General features: G+C 40.3%; 1 protein-coding gene across 2 annotated transcripts in view; it reads left to right on the forward strand.

Moving 5' to 3' along the window:
• The window catches only part of FMN1 (formin 1), a 396758-nt gene that overhangs the window by 342484 nt on the left and 26323 nt on the right, over nucleotides 1-27951 (forward strand). For both annotated transcript variants that reach the window (XM_065872037.1, XM_065872038.1), the window contains one exon: nucleotides 24133-24184. In XM_065872037.1, coding sequence (XP_065728109.1) covers nucleotides 24133-24184 — 52 coding nt within the window. The remainder of the gene's footprint in view (nucleotides 1-24132; nucleotides 24185-27951) is intronic.

Here is a 27951-nt window from a genome sequence, read left to right on the forward strand (position 1 = left end):
AGTTGAATCAAAAGATAAAAATCTGCTTTAATTATACTTGATAATGTTTTAATAGTGTTTCATAACCAAGCATTTTTCTCCTACAAGATCTCACTTAAGAAATACTGTCAGAAAATTATTTTGAAACGTTATCTTGCATTTCTAGAAAATTATTTTGTTTTATTTGCATAGGTTCCATACCTGCTTTGGAATAAAGGCTTATTTTTCAGCAATTATTTTCAGTAATTATAAATTATCTATAAAAGTATTCATTTAAAAGTTGACCTATCCTTTGACACATTAAATGAAAAAGCGAGCAACTGAATTATATATTCAGTATCATTTCAACCATGTAAAAAACCACAAATGAGTACGTGATCATAAATATATACCTACATTAATGGACATGAATCAGAATATCCATAGAGGCCATTACACAGAGAAAGACTTACACACTATTTTTTCGTTTTCTTATTTCTTTTTTTCCGCAAATATACAAATGTTCTACAATGAGGATTTATTCATTTAAAATCTGGGGAAAACATAAAAACGACAGAAAGGAGGGTGACAATTATTGTTGAACGATGACTCCAAAGGAGCCACCTGGAATTCTGTTAACCTCACCATCAGCACCTTCACCTCAGTAGCCTTATAAGCAGTGTGGTCAGTCTTAAAACCTAGCCTCATTTCTTTGTTTCCTTTTACTTACTCTGATGATGACCACCTGAGCTAATGGTCCTTCTGTGTAACTTTTACAGGCGGAACAAATTAAATGTGCTTTAATATGGAAAGATATCTTCTACAGTATCTTCTTAGGGAATCCCAGTTCTCCCACTATTTTCTCTTCTTGGAAATATCTCCCAAGAAACACTATTGCTTACTTTCCCTGCACCTAGATTCTTCGTAACATCACAACTATTGAAGTTATGGTAGTTCTTGGGTACCACTTCTAGTGGGTCAGTTTAAATCCCCAGCTAGAACAAATTCTTGACCACATGAAAGAAAAGTAGATAAGAAAGTATTTCGATATTCAAAGCAATAGCAGATATCAGGGAAGTGAGCCTTTTCTCAGCTACTGTGGCCCTGTAAATGCGGTTTCCTAGTGCAGTTAGCTTTGCCAAGGTCCTAAAAGAAGACTGGTTTAACGGTAGCAATGGGTGTTCCATGATGGTTTACTGGACATTCTGGTGGTCCATTCGTATTCATAGCTAAACATCTAAGCACTTATTTTTCTAGAGGGAGAGCTTCTATCATTTAACAAACATCCTTTTTGGTTTTTTGCTATAAAGATGTCAGAGGTTTCATATAAATAAATGTAGACGAAGAGGACGTTTCTTTTGTAAAGGTATGGGTGCCACCTTATATTTTATCTGATATGTGAGTTTGGCTTTTTTTTCCTCTCTTTGTTTTTGATTAGTTAAGATCCGTCTTAAGCTATTAAGATCTCTGACCATGCATAACAGCTTTTTATCTGAGTTTTATTCTTTAAAATATTAAAACCACCCATCATATTGGATATATTTCTGGACAATTCATACAAATATGTAGGATGGTTACTTTATAGAGATGGTAGAATTTCGTGTGTGTGTGTGTGTGTGTATGTATGAGGTATAAATAAGTGACATTAATGTACAATAGGTGACTGTGCCTTTAAATATAACATTCACTCAAATGCTTGTTTTTCAGTTATAACTTCTTATTTCTCTAATTTCCCACTCTGTAGTGATATGACAGTTTTATAGTTTTTAAGTGGAAACCTATGAAGGGTAGCAACGTGGAATAGTGGAAACTGGAACAAGGGAACAAGTTCGTTCTTTTTTCCCCCAAACTAGCTGTAGGACCTTAAGGCAAGTCACTTATTTTCAGTGTGCTGTGCTGCTGCTTCCAAATAGCATCTATTGTTCCTTTATCTGATTATATAAAGTGATGCAAATTCTTTTTAAAAAATTAAAAAAGGAAAAACAACCTATCAACCAGAGAGGCAGAAATAGCGACTGTAGTATTACCTTCTGATATTTTTTAATAGATATGTTACTTATTTCTGTGACGTACATTTTAATATAATTTTAGTCACAGCATATCTACTGCTTTATATTCTGAATTTTTTCACTTGTAACCACGTCTTAGCTTTTCCTCATGACATCCTTTGAAAGCATGATTCCGGGTGTTTGGATCTACTACGTTTGCTTCAGGTCTTGGGGAGTTTATTGTGGGAATTCAAATGTCACTAAAGAAAAAACAGGATGTTCAGTTATTCAGACAAGTCTCATGGGAGCCCAAGGAAAGTTGAACAAGCAAGCGTCATTTGGACGAAGAATTGCTGTGGTGGTGATAGTAATGATTGCAGTAATAATGAACATTTACTGAGCTAATGTGCCATGCGCAATGGCTGAGTACCTTACAAATGTCTCATTTAATTATTATAACCACTGTCTAATATGGGTCCTATCACTACCTCCATTTATAGATTAGAAAACTCATTCTTATCCAAGTTAAATAGTTTGCCCAAGGCCAACAGCTAATAAGTAATAGAACAGCGTGAAGCTATGACTCCGCTGTTATCTACAATATAGAACCCACCTGATATGTTCACTGACGAGGCTGAATGATGTGTAAATCCCTTGGCACACACTGAATATGCCTCAGTGAATGTTGTTCATCATCATCATCATCCCTGCCCCCACTAGTCAGTTGTATTAAACTGCTTCCTCAGCAGCTGATCAACCAGTGGATTGACTGTCCTTGGGTCCCACTAGCTGTGGCTGCGGGGCTGAAGAGGTCACAGTCCTGTACACTGTCCTATTAGCATAAAATCCAATATTTATGTATTCATTATCCTCTTATTTAACTTAGCTCACTTTTAAACTATTGCATGAGAGGTTTACACTAGGTAATTTCCTAGGTTTCTAGTCACTCCAGGGTTCTTAACTGTAAGGTTTCATTTTATCCAGTGGACAGACGGATAAGTTGAAGTACAAAGAATCAAGTGACGACTCTAAGTACATGGAGAGTCACCAAAGGAAGTTATGGGAAACCCAGAGAAGCCAATTGGTGAACTTTTTTCCCCGATTTGTTAATGTGGGCTTAAAGAAAGATTTGTTGAAAGCCAAGTATTAAAATGCTGTGAAATACACAAACAAATAAACGAGGCCCTTGCTTTTGAGTGCACTGCTTTTAAATCAGAGAAGAATGAGCTTGGAGCCTGTTACCACTTTGCTCATGAACCTCCTTACAAATTCGAACTAGCAGCTCCTTTCGTAGTCATTCTCACCAATGAATGGAGCAAAAAGCCATTGATTTATTAATCGTAAGCTTATAGTCTCAAGTGCTAAGCGTTTTGAATACAAAGTTAAACACAAACACACACACATAGTCCATGTAATTATGCACCTTTAGGCTAGTGCTAATACCAAAACAGGACAGAGTTGTTTGGGAAAGGAGATGTTCTTCCAATATTAGTATACCTGCAGTTTGTCACCAAATACTTATTTAGAGCCTTGAGACTCTGGACCCCATTGTCTTTGAAATCTCACCAGGATTCTGGATGAACCAGAATAGGGGCAGCCTCTTTTCACAAAGCTAGATTCTTGGCAATTCCTAATATTTCCTAAATGATGATTCATTTGGTGGCTGCTTCATGAACGATGAGCCCACGGATGGAGTTCACTATTCCTCCATGACCCCTAAAGAAAAACCTCTAAAGCATTGTAGAAGGTCTGAGCCTTCCCATTGGGATTGAGATGGCAGGGAGAAAAGGTAGACACTATAGGAAACAGGATTTATGTATAATTGTTCTCTAAGTAAAAATCATATTTTATATAGACGCTTGTTTAGAAGTATCTATGAAAAAGAACTAAGAAAAAACATCTTTACAAAAGACACGTCACTTTTATTAATGCTGATAAGTTAAAGGTATGTATGGGCCTAGAAGATGAGGTAACGTGCAGAATCTCAGGCCCTGTTTGAGAATGCAGCCACCTGACTCCCATTAATGTTAATGAGCCCCTCACAGATCACTCTAAAATTTTACCCCCATCGTCTGTTTTGAAGCATCAAGAGTCAGGAACTTTAGAGTGAAATTCCATCTTGGCACTTACTCTCTGATGTATATATTCCTATGGAAAATGTGCAATACAGCACAGCCCCAATATACCACCTTGGTGTTTGAGAATTCTGGAGAAAAACCCTACCCCCCTTGGAAAGCAGCAGGGGTCATTGGAAATATATTGGATTATGAGTCAAGAGACCTGGATTCTGCCACTATTAACGTGACCCCGGAGAGTAACTCCATCAACTCAGGTATCCATTTTCTCGTTTCTGTAAAATTAAATTGCTGGACTAGGTCATAGCTAGGTTGTATGTGATACTGTCCTATCAACTTTCTCAAATAATTGCATCTGTATCACCTTGAAACCAAAAATAATTGCTTTGTACGGACAGTTGTACAGTCTTTAGAGATTTCACTGAACTACAGAGAAGCAGAGGAAAAAAGGCAGTAAAATATTAGCAGCTAATTAAATGGTTGCCTTTAAAAATAATGAACAGAATTCCTTCTAAAGTCTAAAGTTGAGTGTTGTGTCAATATTGTGAGTGGGTGAAAGACTTACCTATTGGGGCAAAAGTCTCATCGAAGATGGAGATATATTGAAACAAAAAAGTGTCATAATGTGTTCACAGTGGGTGGACTTGTGAATGGTAGATAAATTTACTTCATTTAGATCCCAAGTGATACTCGTAACCTGATTACTTCCTAGAATTGTGAACGGATAATATGTTTACTTTTGCAATAGTTGCTCTGGAGAAAAAACCAGGTGCATAATCCGATGAACACTTAGATTTATATTGTCGTCCCTTAAACTGTACTCATCACCTACACAAATAATTATTACAGTCGTCATAGAATATAAAAGAATAGTGTAATTCTTTCCATTACATAACCAGGGAGGTTTCTCTAATTCCAATTATTCAATAATTCAAATTATTATTCCAGTATGAATAAGTGCATGACAGGGCAATTTTCTAAGAAATGAAAAGTGGCTGCCGTGCTCATCTCATCAGATGGATACCACATGAAGTGGAGTGTGGTCCCTTTGTTTCCTTGTGAGTGTCACCAGCTCGTCTATCTGTAGAGCTGTTAATAAAAACAGCTTCTTTACTGTGCGTCCTGTTGGTTTATACCAACCACGTCAGGTCCATAAACCATGGTATGTTAAAGTGTAATAGACTGTGTAAAGAATACTAGGAAGATACTCCAACCTCTGTCCCTTCCGCTCATTTCACAATTTACTACCTCCCAGGTGGGCATCCATAAATATGACTTAATTATGTTTGGCATAAAACCCCCACTTTCTTTGAAGAGTGACCTCCTTCTGCCACTTTCAATGCATGAATGCCACCCTCTTGGGGATAAAATGTTGGATATCTCAGTACATCTAGATGATGAATGTTCTTAGTCTATTTTCTGGAAGTGTCATTTTACTTATAAAAACTTTACATTCTTGTAATTACTGTATTCAGAAAATTCAGTCTGATATAAATGAAACTCAAGGGTTTATGTTCTTTGTGCCTGTGATATATCAATCTAAATGATGTATCAGTCTAAAACAGGATACATTGTAACAGGATGAAAAACAGTATTTTCTTGCCCTTTGATTCTACTGGACTCTTTCATTTTGCTGCAAAAAGAAAATGGAAGATTAGAAATTGCTGTGCCAGGAAATGGGCCCTGGTCCCTCAACGGGGAGATAGTGAGCAGGGAGTGTATTCTGTTAGTTTGGGTCCCTTGCTGTCAGTTTAGCCATCTGTCAGATAAGTAGAGTAGCTACTAGGTGTTACTTGAGAGAAACACTATGGAAAAGATTAGGTCACTGCCCTCAAGAAGCACGGAGTTTGGTAGAGTTAAGCAGACTGCCAGCCAATGATTCCAGTACTGTGTCCCACGTTTGTGAACACAGTGCTGTTGGAGCTCCGCAGAAAGAGTGCTCACCACTCCATGGAGGAGAGGGCCACGTGGAGGGCTTCACATGGGAGGTCATTGTAAAGCTCAGTTTTTGAAGAAAGGAAAGACATTTACAGAGGTAGTGTTTGGGAAGGAGAAAGGCAGGAGGAGGAAGCATTCAAAGCAGAGGAAACAGTTTTCCCAGCACATCTATTGAAGAGACTGTCTTTTCTCCATTGTATGTTCTTGCCTCCTTTGTCGTAGATTGATTGACCATAAGTGCGTGGGTTTATTTCTGGGTTCCCAATTTGGTTCCATTGATCTCTGTGTCTGTTTTTGTGCCAGTACCATACTGTGTTTATTACTGTAGCTTTGTAGTATTGTCTGAAGTCAGGGATCATGATTCCTTCAGCTCTGTTCTTCCTTCTCAAGATTATTTTGGCTATTTGGGGTCTTTTGTATTTCCATACAAATTTTAAAATTATTTGTTCTAGTTCTGTGAAAAATGCCCTTGGTATTTTTGATAGGGATTGCATTGAATCTGTAGATTGCCTTGAATAGTATGGTCATTTTAATAATAATCTTTCAGTCCAAGAACATGGTATGTCTTTCCCCATCTGTTTATATCATCTTCAGTTTCTTTCATCAGTGTCTTATAGTTTTCTGAGAACTGATCTTTTACACCTTTGAGTAGGTTTATTCCTAGGTATTTTGTTCTTTTTGATGTGATTGTAAATGGGATTATTTCCTTAATTTCTCTTTCTAATAACTACATGTAAAAGAGTGAAATTAGAACATTTTCTCTCACCATATTAAAAAATAAACTCAAAATGGATTAAAGACCTAAATGTAAGACCAGAAACCATAAAACTCCTAGAGGAAAATGCAGGTAGAATACTCTGACGTAAATCGTAGCAATATTTTTTTGGATCTATCCCCCAAAGCAAAGGAAATAAAAGCAAAAATAAACAAATAGGACCTAATTAAACTTAAAAGCTTTTGCACAGCAAAGGAAGCCATCAACAAAAAAGAAAAGGCAGCTTACTGAATGGGAGAAAATATTTGCAAGTGATATGACCAATAAGGGGTTAATATCCAAAATATATAAACAGCTCATACAGCTCAACATTAAGAAAACAAACAACCCAATTGAAAAATGGGCAGAAGACCTGAATAGACATTCTTCCAAAGAGTACCTGCAGATGGCCAACAGGCGCATGAAAAGATGCCCGGCATTGCTAATCATCAGAGAAATGCAAATCAAAACCACAATGAGGGGACTTCCCTGGTGGTCCAGTGGTTAAGACTTCACCTTCCAGTGCAGGGGGTGTGGGTTCGATCCCTGGTCAGGGAGCTAAGATCCCACATGGCTCAGGGCCAAAAAACCAAAACATAAAAGAAACAGAAGCAATACTGTAACAAATTCAATAAAGACTTTAAAAATGGTCCACATCAAAAAAAAAAAAAAAGAAAGAAAAGAGAATCTTAAAAAAAAAAACAGTGAGATATCACCTCACATGTGTCAGAATGGCTATTGTCAAAAACGCCACAAATAAGAGATGTTGGCAAGGATGTGGAGAAAAGGGAACCCTCCTACACTGTTGGTGGAAATGTAAATTGGTGCAGCCACTGTGGAAAACAGTATGGAGGTTTTTCAAAAAACTAAATATAGAACTACCGTATGACCCAGCGATTCCACTCCTGGCTATATATCCAGAAAAAATCAAAAACACTAATTTGAAAAGATGCATGCACCCCAGTGTTCACAGCAGCATCATTTATAATTGCCAAGATATGGAAGCAACCTAAGTGTCCATCAACAAATTAATGGATAAAGAAGATGTGGTATGTATATACAATGGAATACTAGTCAGCCATAAAAAATGAATGAAATTCTGCCATGTGCATCAGCATGGATGGACTTGGGAGGGTATCATGCTTAGTGAAGTAAGGCAGACAGAGAAAGACAAATACTCTATGTTATCACTTATATGTGGAATCTAGAAAATACAGCAAGCAAATGAATATAACGCAAAAAGGAGCAGATTCACAGATACAAACTAGTGGTTACCAATGGGGAGAGGGAAGCGGGGGAGGGGCTTGATAGGGGTAGGGGATTAAGAAGTACAGACTCGGGCTTCCCTGGCGGCGCAGTGGTTGAGGGTCCGCCTGCCGATGCAGGGGACGCGGGTTCGTGCCCCGGTCCGGGAAGATCCCACATGCCACGGAGCGGCTGGGCCCGTGAGCCATGGCCACTGAGCCTGCGCGTCCGGAGCCTGTGCTCCGCAACGGGAGAGGCCACAGTAGTGAGAGGCCCGCGTACCACGAAAAAAAAAGAAAAAAAATGTACAGACTCTTACGTATAAAATAAGCTACAAGGATGTATTGTACAACACAAGGAATAGAGCCAATATTTTATAAGAACTATAAAGAGTATAACCTTTAAAAATTGTGAATCACTGTGTTGTACACCTGTAACTTACACAATATTGCACATCAAGTATACTTCAATAAAAAATTAAAAAGTTTTAAACAGCAGAGGAAGCAGTATGCCAAACGATAAAGGCACAAGAAAATAGGAGGAATGCCGGGAATGGCGAGGAGTCCCACATCACAGGAGCACGGGGCACCTAGTGGGAGCAGCAGGAGCCAGGTTGTGGAGGGCTTACTGTACCTTGTGAGTTAAGTGCATCCCAGAAGATGTGGAGGGGAGGAGCCACTAGTGAACACACTCAGCAGAGCAGTGGCATAATGCAGTTTGCCTTTTAAACTGGCAATCTGGTAGCACTGCAGAGAACTGGATATATTGTGCAAGCAGGGAACCTGCTGCAGGTCACTGTATGGAGCCTAGAACTTAAGGAATCTTTGCTCTCAGAAAACTTACCTTGTTAAACCGACCACTATCATTATCTTTCCTTTAGCATTGGAGAAGTAACTCAGTTAATCAGATCAAAGATTGCATAACCTATGATCATTAAGTGTGAAAAGAATTAGGTGAGGGGACTCCCCTGGTGGCGCAGTGGTTAAGAATCCACCTGCCAGCGCAGGGGACACGGGTTCGAGCCCTGGTCCGGGAAGATCCCACATGCCTCGGAGCAACTAAGGCTGTGCGCCACAACTACTGAGCCTGCGCTCTAGAGCCCGTGTGCCACAACTGCTGAGCCCACGTGCCACAACTACTGAAGCCTGAGCGCCTAGAGCCTGTGCTCCGCAACAGGAGAAGCCACCGCAAGGAGAAACCCGCGCAACACAACGAAGAGTAGCCCCTGCTCGCCACAACTAGAGAAAGCCTACTCGCAGCAACGAAGACCCAACGCAGCCAAAAAAAAAAAAAAAAAAGCGAGAATAATCATAAGTACCTTTCCCCTCACACCTACCCCCCTTAACTCCCAGTATGTGCAGACTTATCAACCAGTTTCTCTCTTTTTCTCCTGAGGAGTAAATAAAACAAAATGAGCTGAAAGAACAAATAAAATAACTTTGGGTCAGACATAGGGAACACCCTCCTGTGAAAAAGCTTTAGGGTAAGGACATCAGCTCTAGGTGAGTAAAATGGGAAAACAGTGAGGTTTTGAGCAGAGGACACCTGATCTGACATGAAAATGATCACAGGGAGAATTATCGTCTACTGAGAATGGTTGTTGACATTCTTAAGCAAGAAAAGAGCATTTTGCTTGAAATTCTGTATTATTCATCCCAAAGTCAGAGAGCTGGAGCGGTGGCTACTAGCCTTTGCTTCTAGCCAATCAGTAATAAATAGCAGCCATCCGTGGGTGCCTGGCATGTGTTTGTCGCTGTGTTCATCTCTCATGTTCATTGTGTCCAATAGTTACGACCACCTGGTAAGATAAATCTTATCATTCCAATTTTATGGGCAAGGCTCAGTGCAGTTAAGTGACTTCCCCAAAGTCTTTCAGTTAATAAGTGGCAGAGCAGAAATTCAGCTCAGGTCCACCTGCCGCAAAACGCAAGCTCTGTCCACTCTACTATACTTGTATTTAACTTGCCCAAAGCAGCCATCCCACTGGAAGCTTGAGTCCCCAGCAGCCTCTACATGACAAGGAACCGTCAAAGATCTGACTGCAGTGATTCTGATTCACCCAAGCACTGTGCCCTTTTCATGTGGCCCTCATAACTATGTGGGAGGTAGGTGTTATCATTATTTTCCAGAGGAGGAAACTGAAACACAGGACACTAGCAACTTGTCCATGACATTTAAGTGGCAGAGCTGGGCTTAAAACTCGGCCTTTAAGTCTCTTGAGTTCTGATTTGCATTCTTTGGGGCCACAACCATTGAATAGAAAGGGCCATTTCTGCTTCACTTGGTAGGCTACAGCACTTATGAATTTCAGAATTGTTATAGTGGGGCAATTTTATGATAACTAATGAGACAGTGGCCATGAAATGAACCAGGAAACAAAATGCCAAGGCATTAAAGATTTACACAAAAGCAAATGGCCTTTATTCAGTAAAGGCTGCATTAAGTACAATCCACATAAATATCTCTTAAACAAAAAACACCTTCTAAAGAAGCTGTGTTGCTTTCTCCCTGCGACACAGAATTGTGAGAAATAAATATTGTTCTTTAACAGAGAAAATTAAAATGTAAGAAAAGCAACACAGTTCTATCAGTGACAGGGAAATTATTGTACGCTGTAGGTAGGTCACCAAGCAAACTTACCATTCCACTCTCTTCTGGCCCCTCCAGTAAATCACCATCATCACAGTGTACACCTAGACTCGATAAAGAACTTGGGAAAACATAATTGATGTTACACGAAACATCTCATTTTAGTACTCTGGTTTGTTTTCCTTATTGCCTTAAACTGTGAGACTGTCGACATTCTAAGCAGCTCTTTTATTCCCCTGATTTGAAAAATAATTTGTTGCAGACAATGAAACAGCTTCTTGAGAAAGAAAGGAGAGAAAAGCAAGGTCGGGGATGCCTGTTATTTCTCCATCTCCCCTAGTGCTGTGTCGGTACCTGACACCACCTCCAAACTTACTCTTCTAGAAGCCTACCCACCCCCCTACCCCACACCTAGCACCAAATCTAAACTGAAAAAGAAGCACGTATATACTCTATCCGTGGGATTGTTGCATAGAAAACTAAGGAAACTCCACACGTGGATTCAGGGCCACGACTCGTCATATTTGCAGCGTAAGGACGGTTTCCATCTAAGACCCCTCGTTGAAAATTACTTATACTGCATCTTATTCTCGCAGGTTTAATTGTCTGTCTTCCCCTAGAATGAACGTTCTACAGGGGCGTTTGTCTCCTTTCTTCACTGGGGATCCCACGCACCTAGAACAGGATCTGGCACGTGGAATGAAAGAACAGACCCACCTATGTCATGATGTCTGTAGCTACTAGAGCTTTCAGAGCCAGATAACGGCCAGTGGGAATGGGATCTTTCTCCTACAGACTGTTTGAAACATCTTTCTAAAGTTGGGAACATATGTTTAAAATATCCTAGCTTCTGTGGGACTTCCCTGGTGGTCTAGTGGTTAAGAATCCACCACCTTCCAATGCCGGGGACGTGGGTTCAATCACTGGTTGGGGAACTAAGGTCCTGCATGCCGCGGGGCAACCCCACACGCTGCAACTACTGAACCCGCACACCACAACTAGAGAGAAGCCCATGCACCGCAATGAAAAGATCCCGCACGCTGCAGCTAAGACTCGATGCAGCTAAATAAATAAATAAATAATTTATATATATATATATATATATATATATATATATATACACATATGTTAAAAAAACAAAAAAACCTAGCTTCTCTGAAAAAGGTGGAAGATAGGGTAGCAGTGGCTAGTGCCTTCCCTCCCTTAAATGGGGCATGGCCTTCCCATTTCTCTCCCACTCCCTGGTGGCTTCCCTGCACTGGGATTGTATCAGTTCCAGTATTGAAGAGTTAGAGAGAGAATTTTGGAATGTTAAGATTCTTACACTTGGCCTACAATTACCTTATTTGTTGGCGATGTTGGAACTGGAGTTTGTGACTCCACTCTTTAAACATTTTCCTTCTAGGTAATGTCTTTTTTGTTTTGCTCAGAACGTTTTGAGGACTTAAAATGTATAATGACATGGTTGGAAATTTCACACATTGTGGCAGGAGAAATATTTTAGGCTGGTAGAGATTCAAGGTCACATCAGGGAGGTGACTGCCTTTTCTGTCTGTACATAGGCCCTTGGCTTAGGAAGACTTGAGATCTCTAGGTTCTTCTCCTTTTCCTGAAGGCTCTTGTCCCCAAAACCCTCAGAGGTTCTGCAGAATGCATTGCCTCTTAGTAATACCTCTTTTTACATTTGGATGCTTTTTTCCCCCCAAAGAACCATATTCATAGAGCTATAGCACAATCTTAATCTCATCTAAATTCAGTTTGGAGAGGGTATTTCTCGTCACTAAATTTATATGCAGTGACGGGCTGACCACAGTCTGCTTATAGCACAAAGTGGAAGCAGCCAGTTAGAAACACCTGGTGACGGAGAACAACAGCTGTGCTCCAGGAAGATCACTCATGCCTTAAAGGAAGTTTCCCCCTTGTTTGGCCATGTGCATAATGAATAATCACTGGATGAGAACAAACCAGTAGTTTGTTTCACATTTGGGGGAACTTGGTAGCCTATCAGAGACGTAAGTCCCTTCTCTGTATCTGATTGACTAAGAACCCGACTAATTCACAGAGATTCCTGCTAGGAGGATGGGGGGGAATCATAGCACAAAAGATAGCGGTGACTATGACTTTACTGAGAAGGATGTCGTTATCCAAGCCAAATCATTTTAATATAAAAAAATATTTTTGTTGAAATTTACTGGACTTAGAGATAAAACTGTACAACTTTAGCCTGACATTCTTCTTTAGCCTATGTTCATACTCTGAATATAAAGTTTTATGTTTAGGAAACTTAGTATCTCTCTGTTTAAGCAACCATTGTCCAATATATACATTTTTAGCTAAAATAATTTATTTAATATGTGGACACTTTTCCGTGTTTAAGGCACAAAAGAAAACAGGCCAGGTGAAGTGGCTGCTCTCTTGAAGCTTCCATTCAATGTCGTATAATAAACAAATGAGTAACTGCATAGTCTCTCAAGTAGACAGAGGCTATAGGGAAAAGGGTGGGGAGGATACATGGCAAGGGATGGTCTTTAATTTAGCAGGATCAGAGAAGGTGATGTTTGAGCTGAGACCTAATGGAGTGAGGGGCCCAGTCATGCAGAGACTGTGGGCGGGGGGCCCCAGGGAGGAGGAAAGGCAAGTGCAAAGATCCCCAGTGCACGTGCTCAGTGCGCTCCATCAGCCAGCTGGCCAGCCGGACTGGAAAGGAATGAACATGGGAAGGAGGAGGAGATGTCACAGAGGAGCCAGGGGGTAGACTGGCAGGGCCTCGGGGCCACTGTGAAGACTTCAGAGGTTATGTCAAGAGAGATGGCAAGCTGTTCTGAGCAGGGGAGTAACTCGACAGAATTTGCATTTTATCATCAGTGATAAAGTGAATGATGATGAGGTGCCAGTAATATCTGTCACGTCATTTATTGAGCGTGTCTTAGGTGCTAAGGGCTTTACATGTATTGTCTCATTTAATCTTTATACCAGCTGTATGATGGTAGTCTCTGTGGATATGCTAAGAGGACAGATGAGGCCGTAACTACACAGTTGATCATGAGTGACTTGCCTAGTCACACAGGTAGCACATGGCAGAGTTAGGCTTAATTAAACAGTGATATTTTAAAATCCTTTAATACCTTTCAGGAAGTATCACAACATAGGCCCTAGATACAATTGATTTTCTTTTCCCATTCATTTTGCATCATTGTAGCCATAATGAAAGGAATCTTTTTTTTAATTGAAGTATAGCTGATTTGCAATGTTGTGTTATTTTCTCCTCCTCTACAGCAAAGTGATTCAATTATACATATGTATACATTTTTAAAAATATCTTTATTGGAGTATAATTGCTTTACAATGGTGTGTTAGTTTCTGCTTTATAACAAAGTGAATCAGCTATACATATACATATATCCCCATATCTATTCCCTCTTACGTCTCCCTCCCACCCTCCCTACCCCACTGCTCTAGGTGGTCACAAAGCACCTAGCTGATCTCCCTGTGCTATGCGGCTGCTTCCCACTAGCTATCTGTTTTACATTTAGTAGTATATATAAGTCCATGCCACTCTCTCACTTCGTCCCAGCTTCCCCTTGCCCTTCCCCGTGTCCTCAAGTCCATTCTCTACGACTGCGTGTTTATTCCTGTCCTGCCCCTAGGTTCTTCATAACGAGTTTTTTCTTTTTTCTTTTAGATTCCATATATATGTGTTAGCATACGGTATTTGTTTTTCTCTTTCTGACTTATTTCACTCTGTATGACAGACTCTAGATCCATCCACCTCACTACAAATAACTCAATTTCGTTTCTTTTTATGGCTGAGTACAATTCCGTTGTATATGTGTGCTACATCTTCTTTATCCATTCATCTGTCGATGGACACTTAGGTTGCTTCCATGTCCTGGCTAATGTAAATAGAGCTGCAGTGAACATTCTGGTACATGACTCTTTTTGAATTATGGTTTTCTCAGGGTATATGCCAAAGAGTGGGATAGCTGGGTTGTATGGTAGTTCTACTTTTAGTTTTTTTAAGGAACCTCCATACTGTTCTCCAGAGTGGCTGTATCAGTTTACCTTCCCAACAGGGTTCCCTTTTCTCCACACCTTCTCCAGCATTCATTGTTCGTAGATATTTTACGATGGCCATTCTGAGTGGTGTGAGGTGATACCTCATTGTACGTTTGATTTGCATTTCTCTAATGATTTTGATGTTGAGCATCCTTTCATGTGTTTGTTGGCAATATGTATATCTTCTTTGGAGAAATGTCTGTTTAGGTCTTCTTCCCATTTTTGGATTGGGTTGTTTGTTTTTTTGATATTGAGCTGCATGAGCTGCTTGTAAATTTTGGAGATTAATCCTTTGTCAGTTGCTTCATTTGCGAATATTTTCTCTCTCATTCTGAGGGTTGTCTTTTCATCTTGTTTATGGTTTCCTTTGCTGTGCAAAAGCCTTTAGGTTTCATTAGATCCCATTTGTTTATTTGTTTTTATTTCCATTTCTCTAGGAGGTGGATCAAAAAGGATCTTGCTGTGATTTATGTCATACAGTGCTCTGCCTATGTTTTCCTCTAAGACTTTTATAGTGTCTGGCCTTACGTTTAGGTCTTTAATCCATTTTGAGTTTATTTTTGTGTATGTTGTTAGGGAGTGTTCTAATTTCATTCTTTTACATATAGCTGTCCAGTTTTCCCAGCACCACTTATGGAAGAGGCTGTCTTTTCTTCATTGTATATGCTTGCCTCCTTTATCAAAAACAAGGTGACCATATGTGTGTGGGTTTATCTCTGGGCTTTCTATCCTGTTCCGTTGATCTATATTTCTGTTTTTATGCCGCTACCGTACTGTCTTGATTACCTTGTAGTAGCTTTGTAGTATAGTCTGAAGTCAGGGAGCCTGATTCCTCCAGCTCTGTTTTTCTTTATCAAGATTGTTTTGGCTATTCAAGGTCTTTTGTGTTTCCATACAAATTGTGCAATTTTTTGTTCTAGTTCTCTGAAAAATGCCATTGGTAGTTTCATAGGGATTGCACTGAATCTGTAGATTGCTTTGGGTAGTATAGTCATTTTCACAGTGTTGATTCTTCCAATCCAAGAACACGGTGTAGCTCTCCACCTGTTTGTATCATCTTTAATTTCTTTAATCAGTGTCTTATAGTTTACTGCTATATGTTCTGCTATGTTCTGCTAATTTTGGATCCTTCTACTGTACCAAATTCATTTATTAACTCTACTAGTTTTCTGGTGGCATCTTTAGGGTTATCTATGTATAATATCATGTCATCTGCAAACAGTGACAGTTTTACTTCTTCTTTTCTGATTTTGATTCTTTTTATTTCTTTTTCTTCTCTGATTGCTATGGCTAAAACTTCCAAAACTATGTGGAATAATAGTGGTGAGAGTGGGCAACCTTGTCTTGTTCCTGATCTTAGTGGAAGTGGTTTCAGTTTTCCACCACTGAGAATGATGTTGGCTGTGGGTTTGTCATATATGACCTTTATTATGTTGAGGTAAGTTCCCTCTATGCCTACTTTCTGGAGGGTTTTTTTTTTAATCATAAATGGGTGTTGAATTTTGTCGAAAGCTTTTCCTGCATCTGTTGAGATGATCATATGGTTTTTACCCTTCAATTTGTTAATATGGTGTATCACATTGATTGATTTGCATATATTGAAGAATCATTGCATTCCTGGGATAAACCCCACTTGATCATGGTGTATGATACTTTTAATGTGCTGTTGGATTATGTTTCCTAGTATTTTGTTGAGGATTTTTGCATCTATGTTCATCAGTGATACTGGCCTGTAGTTTTCTTTCTTTGTGACATCTTTGTCTGGTTTTGGTATCAGGGTGATGGTGGCCTCGTAGAATGAGTTTGGGAGCATTCCCCCCTCTGCTACATTTTGGAAGAGTTTGAGAAGGATAGGTGTTAGCTCTTCTCTAAATGTTTGATAGAATTTGCCTGTGAAGCCATCTGCTCCTGGGCCTTTGTTTGTTGGAAGATTTTTAATCGCAGTCTCAATTTCAGTGCTTGTGATTGGTCTGTTTATATTTTCTACTTCTTCCTGGTTCAGTCTCAGAAGGTGGTGCTTTTCTAAGAATTTGTCCATTTCTTCCAGGCTGTCCATTTTATTGGCATATAGCTGCTTGTAGTAACCTGTCACGAGCCTTTGTATTTCTGGAGTGTCAGTTGTTACTGCTCCTTTTTCATTTCTAATTCTGTTGATTTGAGTCTTCTCCCTTTTTTTTCTTGATAAGTCTGGCTAATGGTTTATCAATTTTGTTTATCTTCTCTAAGAACCAACTTTTAATTTTATTGATCTTTGCTATTATTTCCTTCATTGATTTTTCATTTATTTCTGGTCTGATCTTTATGATTTCTTTCCTTCCATGAAGTTTGGGCGGTTTTTGTTCTTCTTTCTCTAATTGCTTTAGGTGTAAGGTTAAGTTGTTTATTTGAGATGTTTCTTGTTTCTTGAGGTAGGATTCTATTGCTATAAACTTCCATCTTAGAACTGCTTTTGCTGCATCCCATAGGTTTTGGGTTGTCGTATTTTCATTGTCATTTGTCTCTAGGTATTTTTTGATTTCCTCTTTGATTTCTTCAGTGATCTCTTGGTTATTTAGTAATGTACTGTTTAGCCTCCATGTGTTTGTATTTTTTACAGATTTTTCCCTGTAATTGATATCTAGTCTCATAGCATTGTGGTCAAAAAAAAATTCTGGATACAATTTCAAATTTTCTTAAATTTACCAAGGCTTGATTTGTGACCCAAGATATGATTTATCCTGGAGAATGTTCCATGAGCACTTGAGAAGAAAGTGTATTCTGTTGGTTTTGGATGGAATGTCCTGTAAATATCAATTAAGTCCATCTTGTTTAACGCATCATTTAAAGCTTGTGTTTCCTTATTTATTTTCATTTTGGATGGTCTGTCCTTTGGTGAAAGTGGGGTGTTAAAGTCCCCTACTATGGTTGTGTTACTGTCGATTCCCTCGTTTATGGCTGTTAGTATTTGTCTTATGTATTGAGGTGCTCCTATGTTGGGTGCATAAATATTTACAATTGTAATATCTTCTTCTTGGACTGATCCCTTGATCATTATGTAGTGTCCTTATTTGTCTCTTGTAATAGTCTTTATTTTAAAGTCTTTTTTTTTTTTTTTTTTGCGGTACGCAGGCCTCTCACTGTTGTGGCCTCTCCCGTTGTGGAGCGCAGGCTCCGGACGCACAGGCTCAGCGGCCATGGCTCACGGGCCCAGCCGCTCCACGGCATGTGGGATCTTCTCGGACTGGGGCACGAACCCGTGTCCCCTGCATCGGCAGGCGGACTCTCAACCACTGTGCCACCAGGGAAGCCCTAAAGTCTGTTTTATCTGGTAGAAGAACTGCTACTCCAGCTTTCTTTTGATTTACATTTGCATGGAATATCTTTTTCCATCCCCTAACTTTCAGTCTGTATGTGTCCCTAGGTCTGAAGTGGGTCTCTTATAGACAGCATATATATGGGTCTTGTTTTTGTATCCATTCAGCCAGTCTATGTCTTTTGGTTGGAGCATTTAATCCATTTACATTTAAGGTAATTATCGATATCTGTGTTCCCATTACCATTTTCTTAATTGTTCTGGGTTTGTTGTTATAGGTCTTTTCCTTCTCTTTTGTTTCCTGCCTAGAGAAGTTCCTTTAGCATTTGTTGTAAAGCTGGTTTGGTGGTGCTGAATTCTCTTAGCTTTTGCTTGTCTGTAAAGGTTTTAATTTCTCCATCAAATCTGAATGAGATCCTTGCTGGGTAGAGTAATCTTGATTGTAGGTTTTCCCCTTTCATCACTTTAAAAACGTCCTGCCACTCCCTTCTGGCTTGCAGAGTTTCTGCTGAAAGATCATCTGTTAACCTTATGGGGATTCCCACGTATGTTATTTGTTGTTTTTCCCTTGCTATTTTTAATATGGTTTCTTTGTATTTAATTTTTGATAATTTGATTAATATGTGTCTTGGCGTGTTTCTTCTTGGATTTATCCTGTATGGGAGGGACTCTCTGCGCTTCCTGGACTTAACTATTTCCTTTCCCATATTAGGGAAGTTTTCAACTATAATCTCTTCAACTATTTTTTCAGTCCCTTTCTTTTTCTCTTCTTCTTCTGGGACCCTGATAATTCAAATGTTGGTGTGTTTAATGTTGTCCCAGAGGTCTCTGAGACTGTCCTCAATTCTTTTCATTCTTTTTTCTTTATTCTGCTCTGCAGTAGTTATTTCCACTATTTTATCTTCCAGGTCACTTATCCGTTCTTCTGCCTCAGTTATTCTGCTATTGATTCCTTCTAGAGAATTTTTAACTTCATTTATTGTGTTGTTCAGCATTGTTTGTTTGCTCTTTCATTCTTCTAGGCCCTTGTTAAACGTTTCTTGTATTTTCTCCATTCTATTTCCAAGATTTTGGATCATCTTTACTATCATTACTGTGAATTCTTTTTCAGTCAGACTACCTATTTCCTCTTCATTTGTTTGGTCCAGTGGGTTTTTACCTTTCTTCTTCATCTGCCCTGTGTTCTCTGTCCTCTCATTTTGCTTAACTCACTGTGTTTGGGGTCTCCTTTTAGTAGGCTGCAGGTTCGTCGTTCCCATTGTTTTTGGTGTCTGCTCCCAGTGGGTAAGGTTGGTTCAGTGGGTTGTGTAGGCTTCCTGGTGGAGGGGACTAGTACCTGTGTTCTGGTGGATGAGTCTGGATCTTGTCTTTCTGGTGGGCAGGGCTGTGTCTGGTGGGGTGTCTGTGACTTCATTATGATTTTAGGCAGCCTGTCTGCTAATGGGTAGGGTTGTGTTCCTGTGTTGCTAGTTGTTTGGCATAGGGTGTCCAGCACTGTAGCTTGCTGGTCGTTGAGTGGAGCTGGGTCTTAGCATTGAGATGGAGATCTCTGGGAGAGTTTTCACTGTTTGATATTACGTGGAGCCGGGAGATATCTGGTGGACCAATGTCCTGAACTCGGCTCTCCCACCTCAGGTGGACAGGCCTGACACCCGGCCAGAGCACCAAGACCCTGTAAGCCACAGGGCTCAGAGGAAAAGGGAGAAAATTAAAGAAAGGAAGGAAGGGAAGGAGGGAGGGAGGGAGGAAGGGAGGAAGGAAAAATAAAGTTATTAAAATAAATAATAATTATTAAACATATTAAAATTTTTTAAAGTAATTAAAAAAAAGAGGAGAGCAACCAAACCAAAAAACAAATCCACCAGTGATAACAAGTGATAAAAACTATACTAAAAAAAAACCAGATAGACAGAACCCTAGGACAAATGGTAAAAGCAAAGCTATACCGACAAAATGACACAAAGAAACATACACATACATACTCACAATGAGAGAAAAAGGAAGAATATATATCGTTGCTCCCAATATTCACCGCCTCAATTTTGGGATGATCATTGTGTATTCAGGTATTCCACAGATGCAGGGTACATCAAGTTGATTGTGGAGATTTAATATGCTGCTCCTGAGGCTGATGGGAGAGTTTTACCTTTCTCTTTTTTCGCACAGCTCCTGGGGTTCATCTTTGGATTTGGCCCTGCCTTTGCGTGTAGGTCGCCTGAGGGCATCTGTTCTTCGCTCAGACAGGACGGGGTTAAAGTAGCAGCTGATTAGGGGACTCTGGCTCACTCAGGCGGGGGGAAGGGAGGGGTATAGAATGCAGGGCCGCGGCAGAGGCCAACACGACGTTGCAACAGCCTGAGGCGCGCTGTGTGTTCTCCCGGGGAAGTAGTCCCTGGATCCCGGGACCCTGGCAGTGGCGAGCTGCTCAGGCTCCCGGGAGGGGAGGTGTGGGTAGTGACCTGTGCTTGCACACAGGCTTCTTGGTGGCTGCAGCAGCAGCCTTAGCATTTCATGCCCGTCTCCGGTGTCCACGCTGATAGCCGTGGCTTGCGTTCATCTCTGGAGCACGTTTAGACAGTGCTCTGAATCTCCTCTCCTCGCACACCCCGAAACAATAGTCTCTTGCCTCTTAGACAGGTCCAGGCTTTTCCCCCTACATACTTTTTTATTTTTTAATATTCTTTTCCATTACGTTTATCACAGGATATTGAACATAGTTCCCTGTGCTATATAGGAGGACCTTGTTATTTATCCATTATATATATACTAGTTTGCATCAGCTAATCCCAAACTCCCCCTCCATGCCTCCTCCATACCCCTTCCCCCTTGGCAACCACATGTCTGTTCTCTATGTCGGTGAGTCTGTTTCTGTTTCATAGATAAGTTCATTTGTGTCATATTTTAGATTCCACATGTGATATCATATGGTGTTTGTCTTTCTCTTTCTGTCTTACTTCACTTAGTATGATAATCTCTAGGTCCATCCATGTTGCTGCAAATGGCATCATTTCATTCCTTTTTATGGCTGAGTAAATATTTCATTGTATATATGTACCATACCTTCTTTATCCATTCATCTGTTGATGGATATTTAGGTTGCTTCCATGTGCTGGCTACTGTGAATAGTGCTGCAATGAACATTGGGGTTGCATGTATCTTTTTGAATTATAGTTTTGTCCAGATATATGCCCAGGAGTGGGATTGCTGGATCATACGGCAACCCTATTTTTAGTTTTTTGAGGAACCTCCATACTGTTTTTCATAATAGCTGCACCAACTTACATTCCCACCAACAGTGTAGGAGGGTTCCCTTTTCTCCACACCCTCTCTAGCATTGTTATTTGTATACTTTTTAGTGATGGCCATTCTGACTGGTGTGAGGTAGTTTTAATCTTTGATCTCATTGTAGTTTTTATCTTTTATGTGCCTGTTGGCCAGCTGTATGTCTTCTTTGGAGAAATGTCTTAGGTCTTCTGCCCATTTTTCGATTAGGTTACTTGTTTTTTGTTGTTGAGTTGTATGAGCTGTTTGTATATTTTGGAAATTAAGCCCTTGTTGATCACATCTTTTGCAAGTATTTTCTCCCATTCTGTAGGTTGTCTTTTCATCTTGTTTATGGTTTCCTTCACTTTGCAAAAGTTTGTAAGTTTGACTTGGTTCCATTTGTTCATTTTTGCTTTTATTTCTATTGCCTTGGGAGACCGACCTAAGAAAACATTGGTACGATTTATGTCAGGGAATGTTTTGCCTATGTTCTCTTCTAGGAGTTTTATGGTATCATGTCTTATATTTAAGTCTTTAAGCCATTTTGAGTTTATTTTTGTGTATAGTATGAGGGTGTGTTCTAAGTTCATTGATTTGCATGTGGCTGTCCAGCTTGCTGGACCACTTGCTGAAGAGACTTTTTCCCATTGTATATCCTTGTCTCCTTTGTCAAAGACTATTTGACCATAGGTGGGTGGGTTTATTTCTGGACTCTCTATTCTTTTTCATTGATCTATATGTCTGTTTTTGTGCCAATACCATGCTGTTTCGATTACTGTAGTTTCGTAGTATTGTCTGAAGTCTGGGAGGGTTATGCCTCTTGCTTTTTTCTTTTTCCTCAGGATTACTTTGGCAATTTGGGGTCTTTTATGACTCCATAGAAATTTTAGGATTATTTATTGTAATTCTGTGAAAAATGTCATGGGTAGTTTGATAGGGGTCACATTAAATCTGTAGATTGCTTTGGGTAGTATGGCCATTTTAATGATATTAATTCTTCTAACCCAAGAGCATGGGGTATCTAAATGAAAGGAATCTTAAGGCTCATAGAGATTATGACTTAATGATTTTTCTAGACATTTTTAAGATGTCTCGTGTAAGAGTTGTATTATCATATATGACAGTATTATCTTTTTTTTTAATTGAAGTATAGTTGCTTTACAATGTTGTGTTAGTTTATACTGTACAGCAAAGTGAATCAGCTATACATATACATGTATCCCCTCTTTTTTGGATTTCCTTCCCATATAGGTCACCATAGCACACTGAGTAGAGTTCCCTGTGCTATACAGTAGGTTCTCATTAGTTACCTATTTTATACATAGTATCAATAGTGTACATATGTCAATCCCCATCTCCCAATTCATTCCACCCCACCTTCCCCCTTGGTATCCATATCTCTACATCTGTGTCTCTATTTCTGCTTTGCAAATGAGATCACCTATACAACGTTTTTAGATTCCACACATATGCATTAGTATACGATATTTGCTTTTCTCTTTCTGACTTACTTCTGACTTACTTTCTCTCTCTGACTTACTTCACTCTGCATGACAGTCCATCCACGTCTCTACAAATGACCCAATTTCGTTCCTTTTAGTGGCTGAGTACTATTTCATTATCTATATGTACCACATATTCTTTATCCATTCCTCTGTTGACGAAATTGCTCATGCAGCTCAATCGAAAAAGCAAATAGGGGCTTCCCTTGTGGCGCAGTGGTTGGGAGTCCACCTGCTGATGCAGGGGATGCGGGTTCACGCCCCGGTCCGGGAGGATCCCACGTGCCGTGGAGCGGCTAGGCCCATGAGCCATAGCCGCTGGGCCTGCGTGTCCAGAGCCTGTGCTCCGCAATGGGAGAGGCCGCAGCACTGAGGCCCGCGTACCGCAAAAAAAAAAAAAAAAAAAAGCAAATAACCCAATCAAAAAATGGGTGGAGGACCTAAATAGACATTTCTCCAAAGAAGACATACAGGTGGGCAACAAACACATGAAAAGAGGCTCAGCATCACTAATTATTAGAAAAATGGAAATCAAAACTACAGTGAGGTATCACCTCACACTGATCAGAATGGCCATCATCAAAAAATCTACAAATAATAAATAAAGGGAACCCTCTTGCACTGTTGGTGGGAATGGTAAATTGATACAACCACTATGAAGAACAGTATGGAGGTTCCTTAAAAAACTAAAAATAGAACTACCATACGACCCAGCAATCCCACTACTAGGCATATACCCAGAGAAAACCATAATTCAAAAAGACACATGCACCCCAATGTTTATTTTCTGATCAGAGAGAAGAATATGTAAAAGAACCACCCCCAAATGAAACCTCCCGGTTTCCCTGTGATCCCTACGGAGTGTGGGTTCTTAATCTGTAAATTCAGAATTCTACCTCAGCATCGTTGATTTCCTTAGTAATTTTAAGTATTTTTTCAGTGCATTTAAAAACATTCTCAGAAAAGAGACCATAGGCTTCCCTAGACCATGGGTGTAGAGACAGAGTATTCAAGGATTACAGTGAATTCCTTTGAATCTGAGCAGAACTACTGCAGGTGGTACTGGGTTTATTTTGTGGTAGTGGTTGTTGTGGGGGAAGGGGGAGTGCTGAGCACATGCCAAGGCTCCCAAAGAGACCAGCTATAGCTAGGCTGACCACGTGATCCAGTCTGGCCAGGTATATTACAATTTAAGCCTTGGCCCAGAGTAATTAGTGATATTCCCCCCTTTCAAAACTATCCCAGAGAGAACCATGAATTATATGGCCACCATTAGCTATAGCTGTTATCAAGAAAGCCGTGGTAGTGGATGTAGCGAATTGAGTACAATTGCCAGGACACGTGGTAGGGCCTTCCAACCCCTGAATTCGGATTTATTTTGATAATGAATGGGTATAATCAAAGTTAGAAGATTACACAAAGGATATGCTGGAAGAAAATACTATTTTAACCATAATTATTTCTTTCACAGCCAAAAAAGAGCATACAGTGGAAGAAAGTCACTTGGAGAATGCACAGAAAAGGTAAGCAGCTGTGAACTGGCCCCAAGTCTTTCTTTGCCTAGCCATTCTTTTGTTATTATCAAGAACCATCAACACCATCTCCAGCACTTTTTCATCTTCTCTGAAGGCAAACTCTGTACTCATTAAACCATAACTCCCCCGTTCTCTCCTTCCTTCAGCCCCTGGCAACCACCATTCTACTTTCTGTCTCTGTGACTCTGACTGCTCTAAGGTACCCCATGTAAGCAGAATCATACAGAATGTTTCCCTTTTATGACTGGCTCATCTCACTTAGCAAAATGAATGACTAGCCATTCTTTTGACCCCATCTGCTAAGACTCCGCGTCCAGCAGCAATAAGAGTCTAGGGGGAGCTAGAGTGAAAGCTCCAGGAATAGGACTTGGCAATAGTTTTCCTCAAGAAGCAGGGAATCATCCGGAAGTGACTCACCTGCCTCAGGAGTCAAGGACACCATTTCCATCTGTTTGCCTCTCCTCCACTACTCTGCTCCTAAACGCTTCACGGACGCTGGGAACAGTGGGATCCTTCTTAGTGTTACAACTAGATTAAACCATTATGGAGGATATTGTAAACAAGGGACAAATGGGGAGAAGGGACTTCCCTCTGTATGTGCACAGAAAAGGGGAAGAGACCCCAGAGGTCTTCTATTCACCCTCCCACCTACCTCAGGCCTCTTCTATGTTCTTCCCTCTCTTCATAGACACCCAAGCGGAACCATCCACCTCACCTGGTAAGAGCCCAGTAATCATTGGCTGTGATCCCTCATGGGGGTCTTTCTTTTTTTCAGTTGGCCAGGTTAGTCAGCTTGGCTCTCCCTCCCTCTTAGAAAGGTGAGGGGGGAATACACGGAGGCTTTCTCATATTCAGGGCTGAGAACTGAGATAAATTTTGCTGGGACCAGTTCTACAAGTACGAGAAAATTAAATAAGAGATAAGGACAGGAAACAGTAGATAAGGGAAAATGAGCTTTACAAATGTGTGAGGAGGGGAGTTCATTCAATGCAGGTGAACAAGTTCTAGAAATGAACGTTTTTCCTCCCGTCTCACCACAATTTCCGAGAGTACTGAAAGCCTATAGTCAGTGCTCTGTTCTGCCTTGACAGACACTGACATCTTGCCCTGCTTCCCGCTGTAAGTGCCAGTAGAATAAATATGCAGAAGGAAGCAAGGCGAGGGCAAACCTTGCATCTTTCTAAGGGCAGACATGTTCTTGGTCCTGATTATCATCTCTGCATGGTAATCTTTGACAACCAAGACAATCACATGATTCTGTTTATAGATTTTTAGCTTGTGCCCCTTTATTGGCCTTATCCCCTATAGAGCTTACATTATCCCTGTAGTAAGCTTCCCTTCGTCGGTGTGTCAAGCTGGTGTGTCTGTGTTATAGACGTATCCCATAGGCATAAAAAGGACCATCAACACATGGGTATCAGGCCAAGCAGAATTTCACCTTCTAAGGTAGATGTCAAATTTCTAATTCTTCTTCAGGATTCTTGCTTCAGGAAAAGGGGGCCCGTGTGAGAGGGGCCGAAGTTGGTGCTGTGCATTAGCTATGCTGAGGGGGGGGTCATAAATTTCGGTTGTCAGCATTTTCCGTGACTTTGTGGTGAAGGTAGTCTAGCTTTCATGTCATACATGAAATATGTTAGATCCCATCTTTAACGTAGAAACCACAGTTGTTTGGTTACAGTCTTGAAGGAGGTTGGTGGTCAGTGTTGCAACATTCGAGTGAGATTTAGGAAATTCTTATGTTGTATTCTCAAGAGAAACAATTTACTCTGAGGCTAAGGAATATTTGCTTTTCCTCAGCAGTTTCTAAAGGCATGCATGAGGGGCAATAAGCCGATATGTTCCGCCCTGGCATCTCAACACTGCAAAAGTAAAACCGTTCCCTTTGCCGTGGGCTCTTTGATATAATCATTGGCTGAACTCTCAAAATGTTTAGCTGAATCGAAAAGATAGAAATCAGACAAGGAATTACAGCAAAGAGAAAAGGAGTCAGGGAACAGTTGAGAGTGAAGCAGAAAAGTTTTATAGAACACAACGTATGATGAGAAATAAATCTTTTCAATGTTGAAAGCTATTTTAGTTATCTGCTGAGAAACAGAAATTTCAAACAGCACGATTGCCCCTTTGTCTCTTGGAGAAAATTCTAATATTGTTGCCAACTAACAGCCGTTTTCATGCCCGAATTTCAGACGGTTTTCAATAATCAGTCTTCTGTGAATCAAAATTAAATTTGAAAGGAAGAGAGCTGTGTTTGGAGCGGGACTGGGTGAGTGGGGAGGAACGTCGTCTAGACCTTATCAGATAGTTGTAGGTTCATATTCTAGCTTTTGGCTTTTCCTGGAACAAAGGGAAATCCAATAAGACACACATCCTCCGAGTGACTCTGTTAAAGTTGCAGAGTGCCAAAGCCAGGCCATCCTCTCTGCAGCTCTGTTTGCTTTGGTTCTCCTGGAGAGGTTCACTTAAACACATGGGGGGGGAAATGCTGAAATTCACTGTTTCCTTTAGGTTTCATACTCTTTGAGGGTTAGCAAGCAGGGCCTCCCAGATTCCCCAGGGGAGAGGTGGTGAGGGTACATCGTTCAATTCAGAGCTGGGAAAAGCGTGGCCCACAGGATAATGACGTGCTTTTCTCAAGCTCTGTGATAACCCACCAGACAACTCTGTCATTCTCTGAAACCCTACCATCCTTGCGACGTCTTGGTCTCACAGTCTACACTCCAAATAACGCTGGAACTGCTGGCGTTGAAGCACGGTGAGCGGAGTTTCTGTGCTCTTCACTATGTCCTCCTGGAAAATAGGAAGATAATTTGCTCCTCTGAAAACTAAAAGTGAAGACTTTCTCTTCTCTATTCGTTGTGCAAGTAAATATGTTTCTGTGTTGAAGGTAAACATAATGAAGAGACAAGAATAATGATGTGCTTTGCTGGGGGTCACACACATTACGTATGACTTAGGTGGCAACGGTGTCTAACGTGGAAACAGACCAAAACATGACTATTTTATTTCTTAAATGCCTGGGTCAGTGAGTATGAACAACAGGGAGTGGGTAGAGCAGAGAAAACATTTCACGGAGAATCAGGGGACCCAACTCTGCTGATGAATAAGGTCACTCCATCTTTCTGGGTCTCTGTTTTCTCAGCTGTAAGATGGGAACATTGGACAGACTGACAGGTCCGTCCCTTCCAGTTCTAAAGGCCCGTGACTCCATAAGAAATTCATGGCCTGTTCCTTTAGGTTACAGAACTCTCTGCTTACGAATTTCCATGCTACAATCAATGTAATTTTCATTTTGAATGAAATAAAAAATATATTCAGCGTTTTGACTGCCACAGAATTAGGAGTCATGCCTGGGCAAAAGTGGACATTGCTACTTTCTGGTTTTGCTCCAAAATATGTGTGTTTGGAATTATAAGAGAAGTCCCTCAAGAAATTACTGCAATTATTGCCTTTCTCCACCTATGCACTTCTAGTCTTTTAATAACTGGGAGCCAAAATTCCCTGACCAGTAGTTTTAATTTGCATTAAAAACAGATTTATTATTTACAGAAGCACAAAGAATTTATGGGACTCATAGCTGCAGCTCCAGCTTGGATCTCACCTAATCATAGCCATGGAATCAATTAACAGTTCATCTGTGAAATGTGATAAAATCTTATGAGATACATAGTGCCCAATAACTGAGACTGAGTTGAAAGTATGCTCCATAACAGTAATGGGGCTTCAGGGTTTTACAATCGCCGTTGAATAGCGTTCCA

This window comes from Phocoena phocoena, chromosome 2 (assembly GCF_963924675.1).
Source record: "Phocoena phocoena chromosome 2, mPhoPho1.1, whole genome shotgun sequence".
Lineage (NCBI taxonomy): Eukaryota > Metazoa > Chordata > Mammalia > Artiodactyla > Phocoenidae > Phocoena > Phocoena phocoena.